The sequence below is a fragment of the Lethenteron reissneri genome, chromosome 47, assembly GCF_015708825.2.
Source record: "Lethenteron reissneri isolate LAM-NWPU_2019-01 chromosome 47, ASM1570882v1, whole genome shotgun sequence".
Lineage (NCBI taxonomy): Eukaryota > Metazoa > Chordata > Hyperoartia > Petromyzontiformes > Petromyzontidae > Lethenteron > Lethenteron reissneri.
The window spans coordinates 9,090,397-9,111,618 of record NC_083825.1 but is presented as its reverse complement, the minus strand read 5'-3'; the positions used below and the strand labels follow the sequence as shown (position 1 = coordinate 9,111,618).

The following is a 21,222-nucleotide window of genomic DNA, read 5'->3' as shown; positions in this document are numbered from 1 at the left end:
GACCCCTCGCTCGCCAGCGTGACCCCTCGCTCGCCAGCGTGACCCCTCGCTCGCCAGCGTGACCCCTCGCTCGCCAGCGTGACCCCTCGCTCGCCAGCGTGACCCCTCGCTCGCCAGCGTGACCCCTCGCTCGCCAGCGTGACCCCTCGCTCGCCAGCGTGACCCCTCGCTCGCCACCGTGACCCCTCGCTCGCCACCGTGACCTCTCCCTCGCCACCGTGACCCCTCCCTCGCCACCGTGACCCCACCCTCACCACCGTGACCCCTCCCTCGCCAGCGTGACGCCTCCCTCACCACCGTGACCCCTCGCTCACCAACGTGACCCCTCGTTCACCAGCGTGACCCCTCGCTCACCAGCGTGACCCCTCGCTCACCAGCGTGACGCCTCGCTCACCAGCGTGACCCCTCGCTCACCAGCGTGACCCCTCGCTCACCAACCGTGACCCCTCGCTCACCAACCGTGACCCTCCCTCACCAACGTGACCCCTTGCTCACCAACCGTGACCCTCCCTCACCAGCGTGACCCCTCGCTCACCACCGTGACCCCTCGCTCGCCACCGTGACCCCTCGCTCGCCAACGTGACCCCTCGCTCGCCAACGTGACCCCTCGCTCGCCACCGTGACCCCTCGCTCACCACCGTGACCCCTCGCTCACCACCGTGACCCCTCGCTCACCACCGTGACCCCTCCCTCACCAACGTGACCCCTCGCTCACCACCGTGACCCCTCGCTCACCACCGTGACCCCCTCGCTCACCACCGTGACCCCTCGCTCAACAGTGTCACCCCTCGCTCAACAGTGTCACCCCTCGCTCACCAACGTGACCCCTCGCTCACCAAGCGTGACCCCTCGCTCACCAGCGTGACCCCTCGCTCACCAGCGTGACCCCTCGCTCACCAGCGTGACCCCTCGCTCACCAACCGGGACCCCTCGCTCACCAACCGTGACCCCTCGCTCACCAACCGTGACCCCTCGCTCACCAGCGTGACCCCTCGCTCACCAACCGTGACCCCTCGCTCACCACCGTGACCCCTCCCTCACCAACGTGACCCCTCGCTCACCACCGTGACCCCTCGCTCACCACCGTGACCCCTCGCTCACCACCGTGACCCCTCGCTCACCAACGTGACCCCTCGCTCACCAACGTGACCCCTCGCTCACCAACGTGACCCCTCGCTCACCAGCGTGACCCCTCGCTCACCAGCGTGACCCCTCGCTCACCAGCGTGACCCCTCGCTCACCAGCGTGACCCCTCGCTCACCAACGGGACCCCTCGCTCACCAACCGTGACCCCTCGCTCACCAACCGTGACCCCTCGCTCACCAGCGTGACCCCTCGCTCACCAACCGTGACCCCTCGCTCACCACCGTGACCCCTCGTTCACCACCGTGACCCCTCGCTCACCACCGTGACCCCTCGCTCACCAGCCGTGACCCCTCGCTCACCAGCGTGACCCCTCGCTCACCACCGTGACCCCTCGCTCACCACCGTGACCCCTCGCTCACCAACGTGACCCATCGCTCACCAGCGTGACCCCTCGCTCACCACCGTGACCCCTCGCTCACCAACCGTGACCCCTCCCTCACCAGCGTGACCCCTCGCTCACCAACCGTGACGCCTCGCTCACCAACGTGACCCCTCGCTCACCAGCGTGACCCCTCGCTCACCAACGTGACCCCTCGCTCACCAGCGTGACCCCTCCCTCACCAGCGTGACCCCTCGCTCACCAACCGTGACGCCTCGCTCACCACCGTGACCCCTCGCTCACTCACTCAGAAGGACCTCCCCCAGCTCAAGACGAGCGTGGGGCGGCACTCATCACCGCTGTGGCCAGTGGTGAACATTCCACGTTTCTATGAACAGGGCCCAGCGGCACCGTGGGAGCAGCGCACGCGTGACAACGCGCAAAGCGGGCACTCAATTTATCGATCACAGAGGGATGACGGGCCGCGTTCACACCAGACTGGGAATTGAAATCGTGATCGGCTGATTGGTAGTTGAATTGCGGTTGTGTTACCCTTGCAACCGCCTGTAATGAATGTTTACAACTTAATCACAGGTTTTTGCTTGGCTTCTATCTGATAATCTCGGAGGTGCTGACTCAGTGTTCCAGCACCGCAATTATGAGCCCCCTTGGGTTACAAAACGATACATGCTAATGATATTCTAATTGTAATTTTATTGCAAATTCCAACGTTGAAGATGCAGTTTGGTTGTGCGAGATTATTTGACTGCATTATTGGTAATGCTGCACTCGTATTTACATGTTGTTTGAGTGGTCCCTGTTGAATAACATTCGCGTAATGAAATAGAAAAGAAAACATTGTGGCTTTCTTAAGAATTTTGAATGGCATCATACCTTGGGTTGGAGTTGACACTGCTGTAAACCTGCACAAATGACAAATTTGAAACACTCCTTCAATTATTTAAAACACATCCGTTGCAAAATGCACAACAACAGTTTCAAGACGTTTAATAAAAAACAAAAACATTGAATCAAACACGACAACGCATCCTGACAAACAGCACGGAAAGAAAAGTTAAAACAATTTAAAGAACTTAATTGCAACGTCAAGAGGGAATCGGAGACGCATTAGAGAATGACTCTTCTATATTTTTTATTTGTATATTGTATTATTATTATTGATGCTTTTTCACCCAGGAAAGTCGAGCAGATTTCTCATGACTTTTTTCCCTGCCACGTTTTTTTTGCAGTTGGGGGAAACGATTGCTCTTTATAATTTTCCAACAGAGTAAAACTTTCGCGTAATTAGTTTTTTTATTGCGACCGTGACGCCGACACATAATGACCTAACTCTTGAAAACGACGTCACAGGCTTTTTAACGTCAGCAGGAATCAAGCTCGAGTCGCAGTGTTCGTAGCGCAGCGCGCTAACCGCGACAATTACCGCCCCCCATGAAGTTCAACATACAACGTAGCGGGATCGGAAATCAAACCCTACCTCATCTTCTTCCACCAAGTTTTCAAACTGCAAGAGAGGAGAATAACGAAGAATAACAATTTGTACGTAGAGTGGCACTTGCTTACCTGCTTAGGGCGACTCAAAGCGCGACTACACCACACCTCATCTCAACGATTCAAATGTCCTGCTGCCGTCTAGCCGAGGGGACCCCACAGAGGCCAGCTGTCCCGGCGCCGCACATGGTGGGAGGGGTGCAAGTCGGCGATTCACAACATTTGGTGATCCATTTGACCGCCTCTTACTTTTCAACACTTGTGTAATGTAGCTCTCAGAGAGACACCGTCTCGTCTTTCCGTATATTTATTGTGAATAAAGTCCACCGGCAACTCGACGAGTAACCACGAGTGACTACGTACACTTGGTTAGTTAGACGACTCTATTCTGGGACATCACAGCTTCTGGTCTCAAGACATCTCGAAGACGATGGAGACGACCCGTTCCAAGGCAACGACGATTCCCCACACCAACAGCCACCAGCTCGTGCTGGCTCTGAAGCAGAGGTCGCAACCGGGTACCCGATACCGATACCCTACCCGATACCCGGCTACCCGTACCCGGCCGGGTACGGGTACGGGTAGCCGTTTGCGACCCTGGTGCGGCCGGGTACGGGTACGGGTAGGCCGTGAGTCACTGGTGAGTAACTGTTTGTCACTCATTTCGGGTAGGGTACGGGTAGGAAACGGGTACCCGTACCCAGCCGGGTACGGGTACCCATTTGCGACCCTGGTGCGGCCGGGTACGGGTAAGGAATCAAAACCCGTTTGCGACCTCTGCTCTGAAGCCTCGCCTGGTCCTGGCCACGCCCCTTATGCCTCGCCCAGGTGCCGGCCACGCCCACATTCTCGAATTCTCCTCGCCACACCTGGCTCTGTCAATCACCGGCCTAGGGGCCCGTCCATGAATGACGTCACGCGATTTTGGACGATTTTTGACCCCCCCACCACATCGTCACACGGCATCACAAAAAGTCAGACCCCCCCCTCAAATATGACTGTCAGAAAGCTCTGCCCCTCCCCCCCCCCCCAAAAAATAAAACATGCTTCAAATCGCTTTAAACTATTGTCATTGTAGTGCGTATTTAATGTGGCGCTGTACTCTGATGTTGTAGGAGAAAACATTTATTAAAAAGTCTATTTAATTAAGTAGAACGTGTTGTCTATATTTATTTAAAATTGCCCATTTTGATGTGACTGTCACATTTCTCAACCCCCCCCCCCTTCGTCACACATCGTCACAAATGTCTGACCCCCTCCCCCCAGGTGCGTGACGTCATTTATGGACGGCCCCCTAATTACACTTCCCCCACCATTGGATCCCGTGCTCCCCCTCACGTGACCCTGTCAACGTTTGTCTCATCAAACATCATTAGCACGTCCATTGTAACCATGGTTCCCGGGGAACCACACTGTCCCACTATCGCTCCGTACTGTCTTTACACTTGGATTCATACTGGTAGGAACCTCCTGGTTACACCAGGCCACAGGGGATTATTGTGTCCGTCCGTCCGTCGTGCATCCAAAAATGGGAGGGGTGGGGCTGGGTGGGGAGGGGCTGGGTGGGGAGGGGCTGGGTGGGGAGGGTGGGGCTGGGTGGGGAGGGTGGGGAGGGGCTGCGTGGGGAGGGTGGGGAGGGGCTGGGTGGGGCTGGGTGGGTGGTGGGAGGGGTGGGGCTGGGTGGGGAGGGGCTGGTCACCCCGTGGTGCCCTTATAAAACTCAACGTTTAACCTACTCACGCCGGCTTGTGCCCGCCCTCACAGTCGGCCATATTTGCGGAATACACCACGCTGCTGTTGACCCTGGCCATTGACCGAGCAACCCAACGTTCCTACCAGCTCCCTCCGCAGGAATGTGTATATTGTGAAAATGATGGCTCCGTATCTTACAGAGGAAGCAGGGTGCCAACAGATGTAACGAGTTGTACTGAGATTGGCGGGAGACGGGTCGAGACTCTGAGATAGGATGCAGTCTTCTCACATTAATAATTTTTCCCACGTGACTTTGGCGGGGTATCTATAAATAGATCGCGCTGTGTACGCATTGCCGATTTTTTGAATGCCCAATTTCTATAGTTAGTAGCCACGATTCAACGTATCAGCAAACATGTGCCAGTGGTGTGAACTCCACATTCCCATGAAAGAGGCCAGTACTGCCAAACCATGAAGCACTATTGACTTCTTAGAAAGTGATACTCCTTTAACAAACCCCCACAGGATGATGAGAAAAGTTGACCTCAAATTCGGGAATAAAAAAAAATGTTATGGTTGGGATTTTCGGCAAGTTAGTTTGTGTAGAAGAAACACTCCCAATTGTGAAGTTACGAGTTCAAATCTCGGCTTATTTTAATGTGATGATTATCATCATCCGTGTCATCATCCTTACGCCAATGAGTGATACAAATGAGAGCAGATCATACCTCGATGGTTGTATGCTCTGCGGCGTAGCCAGACTTAAAATATTTAGACCTGCAAAACAAAACATCGAAAACATCAACTTATTAAACACTCAAAACAGACACATGAAGTATCTCAACGCGTGGGCCACGTGACTCTGTAATGTGTGTACATCAATAACACCACAAGGGAATACAAATAACGTTATGGTCTAGTCTTAAAGGCCTTGATGTGTGTGCGTGTTGTGGGGAACGATGGTGTAGCGGTTAGCGCGACGCTGCGCTACAAACCCGGCGACCCGAGTTCGATTCCCGCTCACGGCCAACACCAGTGACAAATATCTGAACCAGGTCCTGGGCCTCCCCTAGGTCGACTCAGCCTCAAATGAGTACCTGGTGCGGTGTGTAAACATTGCCACTGGGGAGATAAAGGCCGCTGGGCGTGGTGCTGACCACCCACCTCATCCTGTGCCGTGCCGGCCTTCATAGGTGCTCGCCAACATCACTTTGGCCCAACAGTCTGTTTCAGGCTACACGGGGTGATCTTTGTTTATTTTTGTGTGAGAGGAAGCTCAGATAATGCACAGAAAAGCCACTCCTAAAGCGGATATACCACTCGAACTCCGCTGCACAGAATGTAGGTTTCAAAAGCTGAGAAACACTAGCGTTAACAAAAATACCGTGAAAAGTGACTATATTGTGAGTAGATCGTGTAAGTAGTATAATGAGTGCGTATTGTATTTGGATACTTTTATTTTTATTAGTTTGTTCTTTTAAGTCTGGCCAGACGGTGTTGTTAGAGGTGCTCTCGACCGATAATCAGAAGTTAATATCCCAGTCGGGGGTTAAATGAACCCCTCTTCACTACCTCATCGATAAAAAATAAGGATCTGTTCTTTTGTAAAAACATGTTTCTCTGCGTCCATGCTGCCATCCACCGGTGACTTAGTTCGTTTTAAGAATTAGCAATTCCCGTTGGGAGCGTGGAAAGTGATGCAGAGAGGATTTTGGGGGTGGGCATTATGTACCCACTACCCATGAGCCTCACTGTTTCTTCCTCATCTCTGAGCGAGCTGAAGACAGGGGTTGTTGCTCATTGTTAATACGTAACCAGTGGACAGTGACATTGACACGCAGAAATGACTATTGCAGTGTTGTTTTTTCTCAGTTGCGCTTGAATAGCTCGCCGATGTGTTTTCGCGGTTATGCCGCACGTTATTCCCAAGGGGCGTTCGACCCGTGCGTGTCACGAACACGCGGTGTGACCGTGGCAATACATCGAAGAGATAAAACTGACGAATCGCTTCGTGGGACATCAAGACTGGCAGTCGCATGAAGAGGTTGGACCACACTTTCAGAATCTGAAATTCCACCTTTGTCTTGACGATTACCATCGAACACACGTGCCCGTCCTAGCCCGTTAAAGGCGACTTCCGTGATTAATTTGACAAATTAACCACGCTGCTCTTAGCTGTCTCGCACATTAATAATGGTCCAATTACGACGCAGTGCCATGCAAATTCCCGCACCTCCGATTAGCACAGTTGGCTACTTACGGCACGAAAGTTGTTCAACATGCATACATGCGATGAAATAAAATCATAAATTTATTTTGGGATAGATCGTGGAGATATAATGCCAATTTTCAGCCACCCCATAAAGGCAATAAAATGAAGTTGTCACGCGGACAAATTATGCTAATTTAATAGTTTTTTTTTGCAAACTGGGATGTTAAAAAGCAAAGCAAAATTGTTGACGACTTTGTACGACGTTTCGCTGAAGATCACATCCGCCATCATCAGGCGTTAACAGCGGCTCAGCTCTAGCGGCAAACACGATCGCTGATCGATTTGGGCCACTAAATCATTGTTGGGATTCAATTATCGATCTTGGTTTCACGGAAAATAATAATGGACTGCGGTTCAATTTTAGTAACGATCAAACCGATTTAGCACGTGCAGACATTCAAACTACACGTCGCAATGTTTCGATGTTCCAAAGGGGACCAGTGGCAGAACTCATCAGCGACAAACAAATACAAAGATCCCCCATATAGTCTCAACACTGTTGAGGCAAGTGCCGTTAGCAAGCACTTTTGAAAGCCGATGTTTACACATCGAACCAGGTGCTCATTTGAGGCTGAGTCGACCTCGGGGAGGCCCAGGACCGGTTCAGATAATCGTCACTGGTGTTGGCCATGAGTGGCAATCGAACTCAGGTCACCAGGTTACACAGCGCAGCGCGCTAACCGCTACACTACCGCTCCCCACGCACACACACGACTCAAGTTAATGAATGATTTCGCTATGATTCGCGATCCAAAACGCGCAATAAATTCCGTGGCATGCGTCCAATTGACGACCGGATGGTCAGCGGCAATTTGCGTGGACCACGCGTGACTGTGCATTCTGCCACCCAAACTGCCCCGGCTCCACGTTCAACTTGAATCCATGTCAAGGCAATTGGCATTTGGCCAAGTGGATCCGGTGGCAGAGCGAGGGGGCTTGCAATCGAAATGGACGCGAGTTCAAATCCCGGTTGCGGGTTGACTCGCCCTTCATCTCACTCCGGAGTCGATAAAACATTCGTACAACATCGTGGGGAAGTCAAAAGTGCTTATCCTATGGATAAACTCGCCCTCTGCCAGAGGATTGTAGATTTTCCACTGCTGGCTCAGGGCTTTAAAGAGGAGATCAGAATCAGAATATTGATTTATTCTGGAGGAATCCGATGAGCTATTAAGCTCTTTTTCACAGATGCCCAGTAGGGGTGGGTCAAAAAGTTACAGCAACAAAAAACACGATAGGATTGCAAAGTATAGGAAAGACGAGCACCGACCGCCTCACGGTTTCATGTACATTCAAACCAACTCCTGCAGTCACAGAAGTTTTAAGTCAAAATCCAACTCAACGTCTAAAGGTTAATTATAATGAACCACCTGCAGACGTGGAAGAAAGTTCACTATCAGGGTGTTCACCGGGACAGGTTTAATGTCAATTTGTAAAGTACTGTTAATAATGAGCGACGATTGTATGTTTGACAGCGCCTACGATCGTTACAGACGGGATACACCTTGCGTAACGCGGCCGCTGTAGCAGCCGCGACCCCACACAAGTGAATGCATCCCTGCGGCACGCTCATTATGAACGGCGGATCGTTAGAGTTCAGCACGGTCCATCATATAACGAGATAATACGATGTGACACTGCATATCTCGTCACGGTGAAGTGATGCTCCACATTTGGTGTAAAACCGAAGCAGGCTTTCGGCTGTCACTTCCAGTTTCACACGAAGCGTGCACCCTCCTTTGGGCTAGCAACTCGGCTGACTCGACATCAGCACGGATACACGCACACACACACACGCACACACGCACACGCACACACGCGCTCCCTCACAGACAACCCCGATGACGTCGCACTTTTGCGTGGGCAGTCTTTGTGCAGTGTGAAAAGAAACCTGAATCTCCCCGTCCAATTCCCCAAGTGAAATCGACGGGGCGTCTCTAAGTGGGGAAAGTGAAGCAATTTGCACGGATTGCTGGCGCCCTCCAATCAGTCGGGCAACGCCAGGTAAGATTTTCTTCAGGAGGAATGCTTGCACCTCAACAACAACACTAAGAACAGCAGCAGCAGCAACAACACCACCAACAAAAACTCCTGAACATAATGTAACGAGAATTCCAGAGTAATACGAGCCACCCGTTTCAGATCAACGATGCATCTCTGTGTGCCACGGCCTTACTGTTTGTAAGAGATGTGCCGAATCATCTGCCGGGTGGGTGGGTGAATCGGTCACAGCAAAAAAAATCAGGCATCAATAATGCCGGGACCAAATCAGCCCCAAATGCGCCCGACCTCGTCAGATTTCTGAAGCTCTGCCGGTTTGAGCCTGGAGCGAACTCGTTCGGGCCGAGCGCCATGAAAAAACAGGTTGCCGTAGTCCCCGCTGCGAAGGCACGTGGAGGGCATTGCGGCGAGTTCCACTGACGCACGGCGCTTCGACAGTCGACGCTCTCCCGCCTTCGCTGAACCCACGCGAAACCAGCCAGGTCAAGTATGGTCAAGCAACTCCCCCCTCAGCTTGCGAGGCGTAGGGAGGCCCTCCATCCTGCAGTGTGTATCGACAAGAGGGCTGTTACGCAAGTACACGTCCGAGGCAAAAATCGTTTTAATTAAACCGGTGTGTCTTGCGCGGCCTAGAAGATACGAACATCCCGTGGAAAATAAAAATCAATAGCAACTGCAGTGATGGCGCTCACTTAATTGTGGGCTGATGAACGCCGAGCCATTTGAGGAATGCGCCGCTTTCACCTGGCTAATAGAATCAACGTTTTTACTGGGAGGGAAGATGGGTCCGCATTTATTGGGTGAATGCCAGCCCCCAGATAAACAATGTACGTTCATTCAGGCTGAACTGAGCCGCATTAGGTCCAATTCCACTGATGGCATCGGCCTCTCGCCATTGCCGCCTTCCATCTTCTGCTCAATGCCCCAGTTGTTGCACAGGTGTCGGGCGACCGCCAATCTCTGCTGCGGCTGCAGTCTTGCACCGCCTGGCGTCAGGTCTTCCCGTTGTCACAGTCTCCCAATATACGGCTTTCAGTCTCACCAACACCAACCTGTCCGGCTTCTGGTCTTACCCTCGTCACAACACTCCAAACATCCTCTTTGGTTCTTTCGGTAAAGTCACGTAGATAGAAAATAAAATAAAAATACTAGATCACGACGTTTCGATCGCAACAACAAGCGATGATCGTCTTCAGGTGAAAGAAACAGACTGCTGTGGACGAGGCACCTGAAGATGATCGCTTGTTGTTGTGATCGAAACATCGTGATCTATTATTTTAATTTTATTTTCTATCTACGTGACTTTACCGAAAGAACCAAAGAGTATGAATTCCTGCAGTTACGGAAAGCCTCAAATCAAGAAAGTCCAAGCATCTCAACATCTTTCAAGGTCCAAAATGGGACTATTTTTTGTCCTTATCAAAGCATGAAAAAATAAGAGGAGGTTTTACCCTTTCTGGCAATATAAGAGGTGTTAAGATGTTCAAACACCAAATAGAAACCGTTTGCAAGGAATCAAATCTGCATTAACCACGCGTACTTGTGGTGAACATGCAAAATAAACGTGTTCTGATAATATATATGGCATTGTCTTTGAAACTAATTGACCTACACCAGAGACGGCCTTCTTTAGGGCCCAGTCTCACCAGTGTCAGACCAGGGAACGCCGGCTTCACCATTGCCATCATCTCTGGCTTCGAGTCTTTTCCCCATCCCATTGGTCGCTAATCCCTGGGCACCACAACGACGACTCTAACCCACCCTTCCACTGCCCTGTACACCCATCGCAACGTACTCTTCCTGATTGTATTTACAACACTTTCTCGCCTCCCCCCCTCTCTCTAATCACGAGTTTTAAGTTGTTTGCACAATCGTTAAAAGGGAAATTTCCAGCACCTCGTTAAACAAAATGTCAGTTGAGTATATATCTTCTTAAGTCTGTTGATTCTATTTAGCTCTACTACTCTCTTGGCATTTCATTAACCTTATTCTTACAAGGCGCCTTTAGACATTAGTGGAAGGCGCCGTACAAATAAATGTAAATGATCAATTATCATTAAACAAACGTCAGTTGAAAACGGGGTCGTTGTTGTTGTTATTGTTGCACGAGACCAAACGGCAATCTCTGCCCACGCTACGTTAAACCTCCGCCAATAAACTAGAAAGATATTAAATGTCGTGCTTAAGAGTGTTAAACACGATTTAAAAATCAATGTGCGTGGTTTCATGCATGAACTATATCCGTTACAACACAAATCTCCTACACATTGTCCAAACACGTGACGTGCGCCATTTTCCTCCGAAGCATCCTCCGAAGCATCATCAATTAACAAAAATGAGTCACCATTTAACTGACAATTTATGGCGGGTATGAGCACGTGCATACGTTTCTCAACTTCAGGCTTTACATTGCTATTAAAATGTAAGAAACCACGTGTCACCAGCTATAACCGTAACGCTGATAGTGGTTTACAATGAGACTACCACCAACAAGACGGTGGGTAGCTATGCATCTGCGATCTGGTGCTTTGGAAGCAACGGTTGCCAAACTACCAGGGGCGGTTTCTTCATTAGGGCGATTGGGCGACGCACCACCAATGTCATTCAACCACAGAGTCACGCTAGCCGTCACTGTCAGCCTCTGGATATAGTCCAATCAGCGTCATGTCACGTTCTGTGGAGTACCGCCTCTTTTGGGGCGATTTCACTCCGGCTGAGAATCGCCCCGAGTGGCCCCATAGACTTACATTCAAAGATGTTTTTTTTCGAACGGGGGCGCTGCAATGCATTCTCTATGGCTTCCGGGAGGGCAAGCCCTAACGTGCTTACGTCATCATACGTGCTTACGTCATCATACGTAAGCACGTTTCATCCAACAATATAATTTATCGCTACCTAGTGGAATCTTTAATAAAATAAACTTGAGTGGTTTGTTTTAATAGCGAGTATATAAACAAACAAGATGTATTGTAAGAGTCACTTTATTTTTCATTAATATTAAAGAAGTGAAGTTGCCTTTGCATGCTTAAGCTGTTAATTTATTCATTGCATGGGTGGACCTTATCCTTATCAATCATCCAGACATTTGCCCCCCCTGAGAGATTTTGCAGGAGCCGCCACTGCAAACTACCAGACCATCTGGGCTGTGATGTGGCCCGGAGATGGCAGTACAGAAAATTGGGGTACTGACCCCTCTCCCTGTGGACGTTAAGAACTACATTTTAAAAATATTTTTTCTAATTTTACCAGTTAAGGCCCACTTAACTTTCCAGCTCTTTTTTTCAGAAGCAACTTGGCCACAAATGATAGCTCAACGAAGTGACTTAACATCGTCGTGTGGAAATTCATAGCGGCCAAATACTCCAAACGAATGTTGATTATAAATGTGGATAGAAAAACTAGAGGACCTGGAGAAAAATCCACACGGCCACGGGGAGAACATACAAATTCTAAATACACGGGCATCAGGGTCGGGATGGAACCCATGACCTCCTTCATACCAGGCGAGGTAATTAACATCTTGCGCCACCTTGAGGAGTAGCCAGGTGGATTGGTGGCCATTTCAGGACAGTGAGGAGTGGTACATAATTAAAAATATGTCATCCATAAATAGATAGACCAACGGCTGATGATGATACATGAATGCAATCCTAGCAGCATTTGGTTTTAAGTGATAGACCGGGGGGGGGGGGGAGAGGAGGGGGATCAAAAATCTACGCGGCCATGGGGAGAACATACAAAATTCCATATATGCAGGCGTCAGGGTCCGGATTGACCCCACGACCTCCTGCATACCAGGCGAGGGAGTTACCATCTCGCCACCACGACGCCCCTTAAGAGCGGTATCTCCTTGTATGCGCCGATGAGGTTTGGCTCGGCGCTGTGCTCCGTGTTTTCCCCCCAGTGACTGATGACTGCGTCTGCCCAACCGCGCACGACGCGCAGCGCACGCCGCAATTGCTCACTTAAACGGACCACGTGGGGCTTTGTGGTCTGTGAAGCAATATTGCCGTTGCTTTCTCTCCCTTTGGCGTGTCATCTAATTGGACCGATAACTCGATGTTGGGAAGCAATACTCCCATTCAGCAGCCACGAGAAATGGCTGCGAGAGTCATGTACAGTTGAACATAATTACAGCTCTCTCGCCGAGTGTTAAGCACGGTTACCGCCTGTTAGAGGTGCCACGGTGGTGGGATGTTAACTACTTTGCCTGGTACACAGGAGGTCGTGGGCTCCATCCTGACCCCGAGGCCTGTAAATTTTGAGTTTGCATGTTCTCCTCGTAGTGGCGTGGATTTTTCTCTGGGTCCTCCGGGTTTTCCCTCCACATTTAGAAACATCTGTTGAGAATATTTGGCTGCAAAAAATGCCCACACGCCAAGCCATTTCGTTGAGCTATCATTTGTGGTCATGTCCGAAAAAAAAGAGCGAATAATCTCAGTGGGCCTTACGTTGTGAAATTAAAATAGTTTAGTTTCTTGCTTGGGGAGGCCTTCATCCAGCAGTGGGATCGATCATGGCTGATGATTATATTTTTCTTGAAACATTTATCTTTATTATTAAGGCTGCTGCAGATAAAACATCACTCGTGTTCCCGAGCGTAAAAGACAATGTAAGAACATGATCGATTCTTCAAGTTGTGTGACCCTGAGCTGCAATAATTACTTTAATTACCTTGGTGGGGAAATAGGTACCCCCATAGGTTACAGTCTTGGATTTGTATTGATGCAAGTCGGACGCATATCGCAGGCTTCTACCGTGGCCATTTATTCATTCTGGAATAATGATAACAGCAATATTGATAATATTGCCATGTTTTAACCATAATTTGCAGCGCTATTATGAATCTACCACGTATGAAAGCCTCGGCACGCCGTGTCGGTCACAAGGGTTGCTCGACCATACTTCACCACGCTGGCTAATGTGAGTTGGCGAAGGGGGAGGGCGATTATCGGTTCAGACCTCAATCGCCGATGTTGTTAGCTACGACCTGGCAGTAGCCAGGTTCATAGTGCTGTGCTAACTAAACACACACTCTGCAACTACGCCAGCCCATTTGTTGCTGCATGTTGGCAATGTCGATTCAATTAATTCGCATATTTGCATGGCGACATTCGTGCAAACTGCATCTTCACAACTCTGCAACGTTGAATAATCAAAAGGAGAGGGAGCATTTTCCAAAACAGAAATTCTGCCCCAAGGAAATGAGTGATGTACGAGTTGAACTTGTGAACAACACACCGTGACCAACACACTCTCTCACCATCCCACCACACTCCTTAACCCCCTGCCCCCTTCACCAAACTCCTCGCAATTCAAAAAAGACAAAGTTAACGTTTAATGAGGAATCAGCCGCCATTAGTTGCAGCCCTGCTATTTCTTGCTCGCATCACTGCCGGCGGAAGGGCTTCCACTAGAAGGGAGCCCTTGAAAGCTCGACCTCGAAAACGGTACTTGGTTTACTTTTCCGCACTGGCCATATGTCGCCGAAGAGGTACCCACACTTTAGCCACTGCGGTGCGACCCATTTTTTTAAATTGCTGGGTGGACAGAGACGGTGAACATATAAAAGGAACTCGCTCCGTCGTTTTTGTCAACTGTCACGCAGCCCGGGACATTGAATCCAATCGACGCTGTACTATGATCATATCGGACACCCGACAAAAATCAGATCAGACACCTGCCCATATAAGGAATAAAGTAGGCGTGGTGTTGCACGAAGGGGCGTTTCTTTGCCCATATATGGTCGAGTGGATCGTGAATTTTAGGTCAAGCGTATCGATTCTGCTCGGTCGATCGGGCAAAACCAGCTCAAAAGTCGGACATAATTTGCGGGTTAATCGCCGCGTCGATTCATTGCCAATCGATAGATGGATTGAGTAATACCAAATGGTTGGCAAAGCGTCATGTGACATGCCCCCTTTGTTTTTGATTGGCTAATATCTGCATGATCGGTGATTCCGTCGCAGTCCGTTTTCATTGTATGATGGCGTGCCCTCTAGATCGCAATCCCAGCACGCTAACCGTTACATCAGGGCAGAGTCCCCAGAGTCCATACTCTTTGGTTCTCCAGTCCAGTTGCGTTAATAAATAAAAATTAAACCCCAACCGACTTATAAAGGCAAAATGGGGAGCACTTCTTCTTTCGTGTGGCGTTTGAAAAAAACAACCCCAACAGGCTACAATTGTTCTTTACATTTTGTAAGCCATTTCACGGGTATCTTAGGATGTAGCCGAGCGCTGAAGGAAGGAAATATGGGGGCGTTCCACCATAGAAGCACGTGCTTACGCTTCACTTTATATTCTTTGCTGATGTGTGCGTTTCAAACATTTAACTGTGACTCAGTTGCACGACTTAAGAAAAAACCCACTAGGCACTCAAAAGCCCGGTGCCCTTTCCAGAGGCAATCAATAAGAGGGCCAGGTTTAGGAAGCCACCCGTAACTAATGGCTCCTCTTCATCCCCTTTGTAAACCCAATGCAGCAATGTCGATGATAAAAAAAAACCCGAATTTGGCTTTATTAATCGTCCCAGTACACTCAAGTATCGATCAGGTCTGTGGTAGTGGCACAAACGACTGTAATTCATGTCATCTGGGCTGGTTGGGTGGCAAAAAGATTTAGCATTAATTGGTGCTTATTTACACCCACCCACAGGGCGAGGAGAGGTCTCCCAGAGGCAGTAGTGCGAGCAGCTTCACGAATAGCACGGGACAATACATCTGTTCATCGATTAAAATCGATTTTTTGCGATTATGACAATTGTGACACGTGTATCATTATTGTCCAAGGGAGGAATATATATGACGAATCGTACAGATAGTCCTCTACTTACGATGGAGATGCGTTACGACGACCCCATGGAAAGTCAAAAATATCGTAAGTCGAAGATGGCCTAGCCTACCCAGGAGTCTTAAAGAATGGTGATAATTTAGCAAAACAGAGCAATTTACAGTACCGTACTGTATAAACTATATACTGTATGTATTTATTAATTACAATACTGTATTGCACAGCAAAATGTAAAGTAAAAAACAAGGTCAATTCTTAGCCTACCTATATGAATTGCAATTTAATAGAACGTTTTTTCAGGAAAAAATCCCGGAAACGTCTCAACGTACGGTATCGTACCTCGTACGCTGCTGCGTTTGCCTGCCGCGCGAAATTTAAAATATTTGACAATTTTGTCGTATCGCTATCGCCATCGTAAGATCGAAATATCGTAAGTCGGGGACTATCTGTCTGTACATACATTACACTCATCAGTGTGGCGAGGTATGATCCCAAAAGAAAAACCCCGTGATCAATACGGCAACGGAGGGGCATTCATCCAGCTGTGGATTGAAAAAAGGTTGTGAATGATTACTATTACCATTTTTATTTTCTACGTTTGTATTTGTCCTGGGCATGAGGTTGGTGTGAAGAATTGTGATTAAGTGGTTAGCACGCCGCGCTATGAACCTGTTGTGCCGCGTACCAAGTCTGTATGGCAGAGGTCGCAAACAGGTTTTGATTCCTTACCCGTACCCGGCCGCACCAGCGTCGCAAACGGGTACCCGTACCCGTACCCGGCTGTACCCGTACCCTACCCAGCCGGGTACGGGTATCGGGTACCCGATTGCGACCTCTGGGATGAAGCCATGTTGCAGGCGCGGGTGGGTTGATTCTAGGAACTTGAATTGTGAGAAGAGACAAGACGTTAGGAAATGAGTGACAAACGGTTACTCACCAGTGACTCATGGCCTACCGTACCCGTACCCGGCCGCACCAGGGTCGCAAACGGGTACCCTTACCCGGCCGGGTATGGGTAGCCGGGTATCGGGTAGGGTACGGGTATCAGGTACCCGATTGCGACCTCTGCTGTTTGGCCACCGCTGACATCAGTGGCGAGTGATACCTGAACTGGTCTAGGGAACCGCGGCTTCACCAACGCGCACTGAGCTACCATGGCCAAGTACGGTCAACCAACCCCCCCATTAGCAACTTGAGGCCTTCATTCGGCAAGGGATTGATGAAGGGCTGTAAATTATTATTATTTGTACGATGTTAAACTGCATCCAGTGATGCGTCATCTAAAAACCGTGTCTCTGAGAAAGGTTAAGAGGAGGCCACCTAAACCCATCCTTCCCCTCGACCAGGAGTCGGCATGTGGCTCTTCATGGACCGCTTGGTGACTTTATTTATTAAGGACCACCACCGTATTGTATTCACCACCACGTACGATGGCGGCTCTTGAAATATTGAGGTTTTATTTTTTTCACCGAATTCGAAAAAAATATCTCTCCTTATTTTTGTCGCCAACCCATGCCCTAGGCCAGGGGTCGGCAACCTACGGCTCCGGAGCCGCATGCGGCTCTTTACCGGCTGCTTCTTGACGATGAGTACGTATGTACTCAGATGCATTGCGGCTCTTGAAATACTGAATTTTGTACCGAATTGGAAAGAAATGGCTCTTCTTGTTATTTTGGTTGCCGACCCCTGCCCTAGGCCGTCCTGAAAATAAGGCTTTCTTGGCTCAACAAGAATAATATTAATGTAATATTAGAACGGAGTCTGTTGTTTGCAATTTAAAGGGTGTGGGGCTGCAATGTGCTCAGAACAAAACAATGGATCCTTTGTTGTAGTGTCCCACGTCGACGCTCCCCTCTTTCGCCAAACCCACGAGCAGCAGACACAGCATACGTGCAAGTAACAATGCGTACCACTGTTGTTGCTGAATTGGTAATCATTGAACGGGGCGCGCGTGCGGACTTCAGTCAAGAACACGGTAACACACGATACCGACCAGGGCTGAACAGCCACCACAGGGAACAAGATTCGCCAACGCGGCTCAAAACATTACGCACACATCACAAACACATTCTGGATCATAATTCAGATGTACGCGGACAAAGGGGTAGCCAGCCGTGATGGTCAGCCATGGTGGTTCAGAAACATGGACAGCTGCTTTTGTCGGTCCTCTGCTGGATGAACGCCTCTGCAAGCATACTCTTTGGTTTTTTCGGTAAAGTCACGTAGGTAAAACAACAAAATAAATTAAATCACAACGTTTCGGAAGCAACACAAGCCTCCGTCATTAAGTGTAACCGCCCCAGTAAAATTGCAGTAACCCATACGCTACAGCAATTTTACTGGAGCGGTTACACCTGATGACGGAGGCTTGTGTTGCTTCCAAAACGTCGTGATTTAATTAATTAAAAAATTTTACCTACGTGACTTTACCGAAAAAACCAAAGAGTATGAATCCTTGCAGTCACGAAAACTTCAAATCTAGAACCTCTGCAGGCAATTTTAGTCGTGGGATTTTGTTTCACCAAACTTCACCCTGCTGGTCAGTGCAGGTTTGGAGATGGTTGGAGAGAGGGCTCAAGGATGCTGCTGATATCACTCGCCACTGATGTCAGCCGTGGTGGGAATTGAACTCGGCTCGCCGGTTTCGCAGCGCAGTGCGGTAACCACTGCGCACAACTATTCAATACACGCGCACGCTGAAACTGTACAAAAAAAGCACAATTCGGTATATATAAACGCATTTGTCAACAGCACTGCCCCTGAAAGAACATTACGCACTCCAAGAAGGCCGTGCGGCTGATGGGCTGTGTAATAAATGTTTTATTTAATGTTTTTACGTGGAGATGGATATGTGAAGACATTGTCCGCGTATTTATTTTTCCCCTAAAAGGAAACAAATATAAGGCAACATCACCTATTTTATTTTAGGGGAGTGTTTTTGACCAACGTTATTCGTTTTTTTCCGGAAAATGTACCACAATGAACAGGAAAATGCCTATACAGTACGTAAATGTATACACCGGTTCACAACACTATTTTATGAATTTAGTGAAGTCCAATCTCTTTTGCGGGAGTGGAAACACTCAAGAGATGTTTATAACAACAACTAAAAATACCGATTATTTTAGTTTATATTCGATCAAATTAATCTGCCCTAAATTGCCTTCGGCGCTGTACCGTCGTATAATAAATGTGCTTCGCATTCCGCTGGTGAACCGGCTTAGCGCGCTTGATGCACAACCATCCTTGACAGAGCCCACTTGTCTAATTCAACCAGAAATTAGTCTTGGGGTTTTTTTTAGTTTCACAGACGGAAAGATGGGAGCTTTGCGAGCCCAAATCGCTTTGGGATTTGCGCAGCTCTGCCGAAACAGGACGCAGTGTGTGTGTGTGTTTCAGGCAGACGTGTTGCACGCACTTTCATTTCATCACCACAGCGGTACGATTGTGGTCACGTAACCCAAACTACGGGCCATAGAGTAAAACCACTGTAGTCTGTACTCCTTGAATGGAGGAGGAATATAAAACCAACAAAAAATACCTCTTCCGAAGCCCTCTCGTGGAAATTATACGTACGTATGTTGAACTTCTTTTGCACCGTATGTAGCCAACCGTGCTAACCAGAGGTGCGGGGCGAGCAAACCTCGGTAGTGGCAGCTAGCTCCTGACCGTCTGAACATATTGCCACGCGCAAGAATATAATTGCGGTCAGATGCTCTCCACGTAGAAGGATCAGCACAAGCTGGACTCCCGAGGTCACCGTTTGGATTTGTTCTCTCCGCGCGGCAGTCCCGACAACCGTGCACATTTCTTAAATCCCCCCCCCAGCCCACCGTCTCCGTTCACCCAGCAGCATAAACGGGTTTCGCCACGGTTAATTGATCGACGGGGCACGCGTGTGGTGGGGTAAAGTGTGGGTACTCCCACCTCTACCAAGATGTCTTGGCAGCATGGAAGAGTAGGCCAAAAATATCCTCTGGAGGGGTTCCCTAGGGCACCCTCGAGTGGAGGACCATCCATCAGCAGTGGTGCGAGTGAGAAAGACATTTCAGGGCTGTGTTTTATTTTCATGACATGCCTGAGCCAGATGCATGTCATGATGAATTAAAGTTGATTCTTAAGCTCACAAATCGAATGTCAGACGTGTGAGACTCAATGACTTGATGCAAGTGACATGCGAACCACATGTGTTAAATTTAGGTAAATGTAGCAAACAAAACTGGTGAAATGAGACCGTAAAAATGAGACGAAGAATCACCAGCCAGGAGCAATCCACTGCTGGATGACGGCCTTCCCAAATCCAGCAACAACCCATCTATATAGCACCTGCACACAGGCCGATGTCATCGCTCCAACTCTCTCCTTATTTGAGGTGGGTGATGGTAAAGAATAACGATGGAGCGACAGCCAAGGAAACGAACGCGTCCGAGAGGACTTCCACCGCGGAGATGGAGCGATGATTTCCACTCGCGTGCAAGTGCTAAGCGGTTTATTACATCGTAGAGATCATGATAAATAGTGACGGCTTGGGGAGGCGCTGCGGTGGAGGAGATGTTAACGACTTCGCGTGGTATGCAGGAGGTCGTGGTTTCGATCCCGACTGATGATGCCTGCTGTCAGAGGTGGGACAAAGTCATTGTTATGCAAGTCCAAGTCGAGTCTGAAGTCATCAAATTCATGACTCGAGTCTGACTCGAGTTCAAGTCACATGACTCGAGTCCACACCTCAGAGGTGGGACAAAGTCATTGTTATGCAAGTCCAAGTCGAGTCTGAAGTCATCAAATTCATGACTCGAGTCTGACTCGAGTCCAAGTCACATGACTCGAGTCCACACCTCAGAGGTGGGACAAAGTCATTGTTATGCAAGTCCAAGTCGAGTCTGAAGTCATCAAATTCATGACTCGAGTCTGACTCGAGTCCAAGTCACATGACTCGAGTCCACACCTCTGCCTGCTGTGTATTTGGAGTTTGCGTGTCTCTCTCCTCGTGGTTGCGTGGATTTTTCTCCGGGTCCTCCGGGCTTTCCCTCCACATTTATAAACACGCGGCATCAAAATCTGTGATTGTTTTGAAACGAAATCTTAAAAAAAAAACTTTTTAGATTGTTTTTTCATAACTAATATGCTTTTATTATGTGTTTATGATGCATTCTATCATACTTTTATTTCATTATAATGTAATGTAATTTTTTATGTATCATTCTTACTGTTGTTTATATTGCATCAGTCTCTTCATTTAGTCCTGTAAAGCACTTTGTATTGCATTCGTTGCACTAATTGTGCTATATAAGTAAAGCTTGATTTCATTTGATTTAGAGTATTTGGCTGCTGCTCTAAATTTCCACGTGATAAGCCACTTTGCTGAGCTATCATTTGTGACCAGGCTGCGTCTGAAAAAGACCTATTAGCTCAGTGGGCCTTACTTGGTAAAATAAATATAATTCATCTTCTTGGTTCTTTCGGTAAAGTCTCCACCTGAAGACGGCTG

At 48.9% G+C, this 21,222-nt stretch overlaps 1 protein-coding gene across 2 annotated transcripts in view; it reads right to left on the bottom strand.

Annotated features, from left to right (window-relative positions):
* AP1AR (adaptor related protein complex 1 associated regulatory protein) overlaps positions 1 to 21,222 on the bottom strand; it is a 44,382-nt gene that overhangs the window by 10,496 nt on the left and 12,664 nt on the right. For both annotated transcript variants that reach the window (XM_061571271.1, XM_061571272.1), the window contains exons 2-4: positions 5,398 to 5,446; positions 2,964 to 2,990; positions 2,360 to 2,388 (exon numbers count right to left, since the gene is read on the bottom strand). In XM_061571271.1, the coding sequence (XP_061427255.1) occupies positions 2,360 to 2,388; positions 2,964 to 2,990; positions 5,398 to 5,446 (105 nt within the window). The remainder of the gene's footprint in view (positions 1 to 2,359; positions 2,389 to 2,963; positions 2,991 to 5,397; positions 5,447 to 21,222) is intronic.